Here is an 8,931-nt window from a genome sequence, read left to right as displayed (position 1 = left end):
AGCAGGACCGCAACACAAAACCACAGACATGCCGCAGTTGGTCCACAGAGTTGAGACAGCACATGATCTGTGAAAATAACCCAACACTATTTCCTCTCAAGTGTTATTCCGGCTCGACTGTGGCGGCGCCCCACTCGCTTTCTCTGCTTGACAATTAGACTCCAAATTAAATCCTTCTGTCCCCTGTAAACTATCTCCACCTGTTGGTGTACACCCCCATCATCATCATCGTCTTCGCCATGATTAGATTTCCTCATTTCCTCTTCTCTTGCCCCTGCTTCCCTTCAAGAAGACGAAAGGCCAAGTCCCACTTGTCATCAGGAGAAAAGGTAAATGGAGAGGGACTTTAAAGAAATCTCACATGTCTGATGCCGTCATATCTGGAGCTGATGTGAAGGATGCCGCCTGCAGCTCATTCATGAATGTGAATGAAATAGTGGAAAGTGGAAAAGGTCCTCGTCTGACCCAAAAGTCACTGGGTTAATGGAGTCATCATCATTGGTGGCAGCGCTACCAATATCCCTCTGTCTCTTTGAATGAGGCGGTAGATTAACCCGGAGATGGCGTTTGTGTGTGAGTGTGCAGGCATATATTGGTTTTAAAGTCACAGTCCCCACAGAATGTATGTTATGTTGATATATTATATTATTTCATTCCTAAAACAGAAGGCTATAGGTATAAAGTAATCCTTAATCCTCAATTCAATTGATGAGCCTCCAAAAATGTGTAGCATTTTGAAAATTGAAACCTAAAATACACTAGTACCAGAATGGCAGAGGCTTATGCAGGTCTCTGTATTTTCTATTTATAACTTTCAATTCATAACAATGAAGGGGTGGAGACTGTGGCTTCTCACACACACACACACACACACACACACACACACACACACACACACACACACACACACACACAGAGTGCTATGTTACCACCACACTCTAATCTCCTCATGGTCTCCTCGCCCTAACCTTTCCCTGAACTCTCTGTTTAACGGACTCAGCTTTGATAATAAAGGTTTCATAGTTAATCCCTCGTTTGCCACAACAACCATAATTATGAGCACCAATTAGTGTCACTTATCAGCCGCCCCACCACTCTTTGAAAGATGCACGAGTGACAGAGAAAGAGAGTTCTGTTCTAACTGAGGTGTCTTTCCCTGTAATCTAAATCCCTGTGTTTTGCTGATGCTGGATTTCTAGGAAGCCTGATTGGAAGTGAGTTGTTGTTGGAGAAAGGCTGAGATAGGGGCTCAGGTGCAGGCTAATCTGCTCTAACCCTGCACTAATTAGGATCAAGGCGAGCGGCCACTTTCTCGCGGTTATTGATCATGGGCCTCACTTTGCACAGAGAAGTATTCGGCTTCTATGAAAACAGCAGTGTGGAGGGGTGATCTCCCCCTCCCGTCTCACTGAATCTTGTTTGTGTCTCTGAAATTCAATATCCAATTCCTATTCGATATCAGGCCTTTCCGAGTGTTGTTGAGTCTCATCCCTCAGGCCGCCTATCAGCCTGCTCTGTTTCTGGTCTCTTTGATCAGTCCTCGATAACTGACCTCCATTGCCCCTTTCGATATTAATTGTCTTGGCTGTCCGTTGACCAGCATCGAAGGCGACTGACTCCAGCTCGGACACTCTCTGAATTCTGCCACCATCACTGTCTCTCTGAAAATCCACTTTGCTCTGGTACCCTGGATTTTCAAAGCTGTGTAATGTCTGTATGTCAGCTTGCACATTCTTTTTAAAATTTGATCTATGTTTACAATTTTAAAGATTTAAATTAAATTGTTGCCACTAAACACATATAGGTATGGACGTTTATCTTTCACTGGTGCATGGCACAGAAAAGAATACAATGCAGTACATAAGAAGACATGATTTAATGTCAGTCATGCAATTTCTGAAAATTACAAAATACTGGTAATATAAAAAAAAAGTAAAAGTTGACCTGTGTTTTAAATAATCACGTCTGTAGCTGTGTCCCCATCCGGTGGCTGCAACCTATGGAGGTTGTATTTCAAGGCAGTTGGCGTCACATCACTGCCACGAGGCTGTACCATTTCGAAGGCCCCTTCCAACATGGCTGAGAAAAGCATCCTTCCCTTCCTGAGCCAAGAAGGATTCAATGGGTGGATCTTTTCCTGTGCGGATGCCAACAATTTAGTCATGTGGCGGCTTGAGGTAGTAAATGATGCATAGGTACGAACCGGAAAAAGCTAAATCTGAAATTCTCTGTAGACCAGTCCCTTTCACCTCGGTTCGGCCTTCGAGGGCCCAGTTGACCGAATTGGGACACAGCCAAGTGCCTCTCTCTCCCTTCTTTCCTCCCTCGCTGTCCTGCTACGTCTCTGTCTCTCCTCCCGTCGGTCTCTGTCTCTCTCTCAGCTTCCTCCCGTGCCTCACAACGAACACTTGAAGCCCTCAGCGGTGCACGTGATGCATTTGAAGACAGCCATAGTGGGAGGGGACGCCGCACATATGCTGGATGCAAAAACACACATAAACACACAGGCCTCCGTATGCACACCCTGCCTCTCCCAGATTACTTGAACTATCAGAAGCTCTAAGAGGATTTTGCCATGGGAGGGTGCTGCACTTGAATCACATGCACCTGATGGCCATTGATCCACCCTAAGCCCGCACACTGTCACGGGCGTAGCTGTTTGATTTTGTGGCTTGGAAAAAGCTTCTGACCTTCGCTGCTTTGTTTGAGGTTCTTCTTCTTCTTCTTCTTCTTCTTCTTCTTCTTCTTCTTCTTCTTCTTCTTCTTCTTCTTCTTCTTCTTCTTCTTCTTCTTCTTCTTCTTCTTCTTCTTCTTCTTCTTCTTCTTCTTCTTCTTTAGCTTGTTTTGATAGCTGCTACCTGAGTGACAAGAGGGACTTGTTAGACAGAAAGCATCCAAACCCTAATCCACACGATCCTCTTTCAATCAGATGCATTTCAAATAAACGTGTCCACAAACAGCGTGCTGGAGCTGTTAGGCTAATTAGCAATGCTGATGTGAGTGAAAGATAAGAAGGGGGATGTTGTCTGTAATGGAAGAGACGCTTTAACAAGTCCCTCGGAAATGTAGGTTGATAAGCAAAAGGTTGCAATCAGCAAGCTGGCATGTGAGAAAAACAGAATGATATAATATATAGTGTCGAGGGAAAGCTAGCAGCTCATCAGGTTTTAGTTTCACGTGTTGTCTTTTTGTAGCAACCCAGGTTTTATTTAAATTTACTTCTCAGGCAAGATGTAAAAATAGGTCATTGGCGCTTTGACTCAAGAGTCGGAAATATTATCAAGATATAACCCAAGCCTCTTGTAGAATATATCAGTGTTAAGACAGTGAACTTTGATACTGATATTGACTTTTACTGATGCTATTATAAAATATTCAGTAGTATTTCAAACAGGATTTACTTTCTCATACTTCAAACGCACATATACTTTTTGGAAGGTAAGAAACATTTACTAAGGAAAAACCATCCAAGTAAAACACCTGTTATTGCGGCCCAGTGGTTAAACCATTTATATGTAGTTTCTCACACCATCATTATTTCTTCCACTGGGTCAGAATGAGGCTAATGAAAAAATAAATCAATATAAATAATGCTTTATTCAATTATTTTATTAAATATTCAAACTTCTTTAACATCAGTGATTCAAGACAATGCAAAGCATAACTAGTATTGATTATTTTGACCATCAACAGCTGAACTGTGTGTTTGTGTGTGTCTGAGAGTGTTTAAGTTTATAAGAATACACCTAAAGACTGTTCAATGACCTTGTGTATGAATTACATTTGAATTACATCAAGTATTCATAGCTTCTACATGTATCTGATGTGAGTGTGTACTATATGTTTTGGATACCACTCGCTCTTTGTGCTGAATCAGGGGTTAGCTTGTGGGAGCTTTCTCTCCCAGGGTCCAGTTTTGATTTGGTAATTATAGGTGTATTATATTTTTCATCCCTGACAAATGGATTTCTGCAGGTTCCCGGCTCGAGGCTGCATTCGGACTCATTTCTTTTCGGTTTAAGTGAGAAATAGCCGACTCGTGGCCATATCTGATTTATGCTTTCTATTCTACTTCATAAGTAAAGGAAAAGAAATAGATTCATCTCCACGTTATGGAGGTAATGTAACAAAATAACAAGCATATAAAGCTCATTTTCACAGAGATTTCTCCTCCTCCATCTTTGTGTAGCTGGTATATTTTGTCTTTTCCTCCCAAGATGTTTCCCTGAGGAAACCAGGAGCAGCACACCTGACTGACAACCATCAGAAAAGGTGTTTCTTCTTTCCTTAGCACATTTTAATTAAGGCTGACGTTAGCTAATTCACAACATGCTCTGTCCGTCTCTCCAGGGTCTCTCTGTGCTGTTTCATTTGCTGGTGTTGAGCCAATGTGTCTGCGATTGTAAGACCTGCGATGCTTTAACCACATATGGACACTGGTGGGACTTCCTGGCTGCCGGGCTCCTATTACAGATGATCACTTGATGACAGCCAAATGTAAAGCGCGGTTTCGAGGGAGGCCGCGGCCTTTGAGCATCATTTTTGATTTCCTCTTTCTCTGCTTTTCTTTTTTTTTGTTTAATTCCTCTGCTTTTCATCCCCTCATGTCCCTCCTGGACCAAAGCGATGGTGCGTGAGCCATCTGTTTCCAAATTCAGACGCATCCCGCCTGTTGGAGAATTAAAGGCTGTGGAAATCTTTTTGAAGCGGGTGACATTTTTCACTGCTCTGTTTACAAGAGGACGCAAATGAAAGGCACAGACCAAAGGCTCTATATGAAACAAATTCAGTCGCTGTAAGATCCCATATGTGCTATAGACGAGCTTTTGGAAAGATGCTACGGGACTGGCATGTGGTGGAGGAGATTTGAATTGCTCCAGAGAGATAGGGCTGTTGAGTCATCAAGCTGTTATTCAAATAAAACAGTTTTGCAATGTAAACATGTCAGATACATAATAAGCTGTTCTACATCATTTCAGATGCTCAGCTGTTTCATGTCTTTCCATCTGAGAGGGTTTTTTCTGTGTTGGGGAAGATCAAGAGACAGAAATAGAAAGAGAGGCATGGAGGAAGTGAAGATGGCTCCTTTTTTTTTTTCTTGTAGAGAGGCACGCAGCAGGAAGCAGGATGCTGTCTCCTTGTCCGATGCCCTTGGAGTGCAGCTTTGTGGTGTGAACTCCCATAAGACCTCTCTTTGTTCTCAGTAGATGAGGGCTGGCAGAGTGTGACCGTGCACTTACCTGAAGCCAAAAGTTTCTACCTTACAATGCTTAACTGCTCTTATCCCACCGTGTTCCCGGCCACAAACAGGCTGAGACGTCCTGGTGGAAATGGCTGCACACCTTCACACAAATGCAGAGAAACCAACTGTCAGTCATTGGTGGTGCCAAGTAGAAATCTGCGTGTGGAGATACATAAATGGCAATTTGAATGTCAGATTTTCATCTTCATTGAAAGCATAGTTTGGCATTTGCATCAAAGAAATGTGAGAAGTCTCGTAAAAATTGAAAAGCGCAGCGCTAATTATTGAGTTTCATTTAGGAGCCGTGACATGAGAAATATTGAAATATTGATTAAGGCCACGACAGGAAAATCAATGTCAGATTAATTACTCTGTGGTCCACAAATGACAACACTGTTTTTGTCTCATTTGCATATCACCTTCATGAGAGCCTTGAATCCCTGTCAGTGACGAGCAGCCAACAATAACACATCAGTGTGTCGGCTAATAAAATCCAGTGAAAGGTAACAAGAGCAAAAAAACAACAACCTTGTAGATAAGATGGAATATCAGCCAGAAAGCAACGTGTCCTATATCCTGTGTCCCACATCTTTCTCTCAGAGGACCAGGGGTAGATAACACAGAGCTGAGACTGGAAGGCAGATGAGACGGAAAGGCAAAGGCCACAGTGGTGGACACGCACAGCAACAGAGCTGCATACTGACAGATCTCTCACTGTGACCAGCAGTGTTCCAATTATCATTAAAGCTATTTTTATTAAAGTCACCCCAAAATACTCAAACAGGATTTTTTGTTATTCTTACCCCACTTGGATGTTTGAGCCTTTATGTGCTCGCCTTAAATTATTTGTTTGCCATGACACAACTATTAAGAGTGTAATGAGAAAAAGTCAGTTTCCTCATACACAAAGATTTGCAACGCTAGGTTTTTCTCGGAAAAAAATAAATGAGACCCAAATATTCATTCAAAGAATATGTTTTATTAGCTCAATATAAGTCTGAAAGTTGTTCTGCTCAGTTTATACATTTCCAGCAAATAGAACAAAATGCCCTGAAGAAGAAGAAAGTCGAGAGTGTGATATTGAAAGTGTTTGGTGTCTGACTAAATGGCCCAAACCAAAAGGAAATCAGGTTACAATAAAAACAAATATGAAAAGGCAGAAAAACCTTAATATTTTAGAATCTGGTACCAGAGAATGTGTTATTTTTTGCTTGAATTTACTTAAACTAACATTAGTGAAAACGGCAGCTGATTCGATTGGCTGACAACTTATAAATAGATTCAGCTTTATTACAGAATAAACTGCGCCGGAGAAATGATTGACCATTTCTCCTTTTGTCTACCTGTCCCATTAAAGCTGAGTCAGGCCAGTGGAAGCTTGACTCAAACAGCTGAGGGATATAAAGGGAGAGGGAGAGGAGGGACAGAAGGCTTGTGAGTGTACTGGTAGCATGGTCGAGTGCTGGACTTTGGCACCGGCCATCCATCTGTCACTCTCTTACACCCTCCCTGGCACTGACAGGTCATGGCAACGACAGCCTGTGACGGATGACTAATCTTCCCCTGGTAATGAATGTGACACCGTCCCCTGAATGCCAAGAGGGTGCTGATGGTGAAGGTGCATTGGCAACGAGGACGCTCATATGATGAATGGTATGCAAGCGTGTTCGCCCCAATGTGTGTGTGTGTGTGTGAGTGTGTGTGCCAAGTGGGCTACAGAAGCTGCCAGGTCAGGGAGAACCTCCAGTGAGAATATCATGAATCATGGTCTGCAAACATTGATGTACTGCCTCCTTCCCCCTGTGTTTGTTTGTGAGGGAAGAGGGGGAAGGAAAAGAAAGAGCCTAAATGAATCAGTGCATGTAAAAAATTAGATTTGCACCATGGGATAATGATGGAAACATGTCATGTGTAGGTGGGAAATTCATTGCTGCTCTGGATGATGTATGCACTGTCCTGTTCAGACTGGTGGAGCCAGCAGCACCAGTCACATCGTCTTGACTGTGTGTTGAGTAGCTGAGACCTGTCTTATCTTCACCTCATAATGCGCAGGCGTGATCCTATCTGAGCCCAGCGAGAGAAAAAAAAAACTGTTTCCATCTGAACTAGACGTCGTGTGCGCTGCGCTTCTGAGACGGATGCTGAGTTTGAGGAGGATTGTGTGTTTATTTTGCGTTTCGTGCGTAAAGACAGCACAGACATGAATGCTTCTTCGCTCGCTGATCTCGCCGAGCTTCACGATCCAACCTGTGGATAGTGTGGAGCGCGTCTGTGGCCACCTCCGGGACGCTCTGCCTCCTCCACCTCCTCCAGCAGCCCCGCTGTGCGCGTGTTCCAGCCGCTTGGCTCCGGTCTGTGTCTCGTCGCGGGACCCGGCGTTCCCTTTCACCCCACAAGCGGCGAGGCAGGTATTCAGTTTATGAATGGCACTGGCATGGAGGAAATACCGTTTCAGAAAGTCAAAACCAGGCGGAAGAGAGGTCACTGCCCACCGAGTGTCCCCCTGACCACCATCGCATGCGAGGACGAGTTCGACTGCAAGGAGCTGGAGTCCCTCTTCCAGAACTACAACCTGAAGCTGGAGCAGACGTCCACCCTCAAAGCGCTGGCCGTGCTCATCTTCCTGTCCTCCGCACTGGCCGTGGTGGAGTTGCTGTCCGGCCCCAGCCTCACCATCTCCAAGGGGTCCCATCCGGTGCACTGTGTCATCTTCGTCTCCCTGTTCATCGTAACCAACGTCAAGTACCTGCAGGTGACTCAGCTGCAGCAGATCGTCAACCTGACGCTGCTCTTCGGCTTCACCTTCTCCTTCCTGTGCTGCCCCTTCTCCCTGGGCGCGATGGGGATGGAGCCGCCGACGTCCCCGGAGCAGGGCATGTGGCAGCTCATCCTGGTCACCTTCGTCGCCTACGCGCTCCTACCTGTGCGCACGCTCCTGGCCGTGGTGTTTGGAATAATGGTCTCCATCTCGCACTTGATTGTGACGGCCACTTCTGTCACCGTGAAGACGCAGCGGCTCTGGAGAACGGTACGTGCACGTTGCCTTTACACTTTGCCCCCCAAACAACCACCATCATAATTCCAGATGCACATACTTGGGTGATATGATAATAACGATACAACACAGGCCCATGGAGGCCAATACTACCAGTTCAGCACCGAGGACAGCTCCCTTGATGGGATTTGCATTGAGGCACATTTGACAAAAGTGCATTTCTGCCACTACCTGTTTGGGCTACAAGAATATATATAATAACAAACTTTATTTACAAAGCACCTTCAAAACACTGTTACAAGAGACTTCAATAGTTAAAGATAAATACATTTGAAGGGAAACAAATAGGAAACAGTTGCAAACATTAGGAAACTGAAAAAAAAACTGACAACTAGTTTATCCAGACTCAGTGGATCTTGTTAAACTACGCAAAGGAGAATTTGTATGTGTTAGCAACTTGGTTTCGACTTGTGGTAAACAAAAATGAGACTGTGTACATTTCTGCTTGAAGCATTTTTCCTAAAATTAAAAACATTCCACCTGGAGAGGATTTAACGAAGCTTACTGACTGAGTTAAGTGATGGTGAATGTATCTATAGGCCATAGCTGTGGCGATGCATGCAAACCATAAACCTGTAGCCCAGAACCCAGACAGGAGAACAAACAGAGAACACGAGAGAAAAGATGAATGCAC

At 44.2% G+C, this 8,931-nt stretch overlaps 1 protein-coding gene across 2 annotated transcripts in view; it reads left to right on the top strand.

The window, feature by feature from the left end:
* Positions 1–6,261: 6,261 nt before the first annotated feature.
* Positions 6,262–8,931, top strand: part of LOC133968581 (adenylate cyclase type 1-like) — a 34,998-nt gene continuing 32,328 nt past the window's right edge. For both annotated transcript variants that reach the window (XM_062404715.1, XM_062404714.1), the window contains exon 1: positions 6,262–8,270. In XM_062404715.1, the coding sequence (XP_062260699.1) occupies positions 7,662–8,270 (609 nt within the window). In that variant the 5' untranslated portion in view covers positions 6,262–7,661. The remainder of the gene's footprint in view (positions 8,271–8,931) is intronic.

This window comes from Platichthys flesus, chromosome 14, assembly GCF_949316205.1.
Source record: "Platichthys flesus chromosome 14, fPlaFle2.1, whole genome shotgun sequence".
Classification (NCBI taxonomy): domain Eukaryota; kingdom Metazoa; phylum Chordata; class Actinopteri; order Pleuronectiformes; family Pleuronectidae; genus Platichthys; species Platichthys flesus.
Note: the sequence above shows the minus strand (reverse complement) of the source record. Positions and strands in the feature narration are given on the sequence as shown.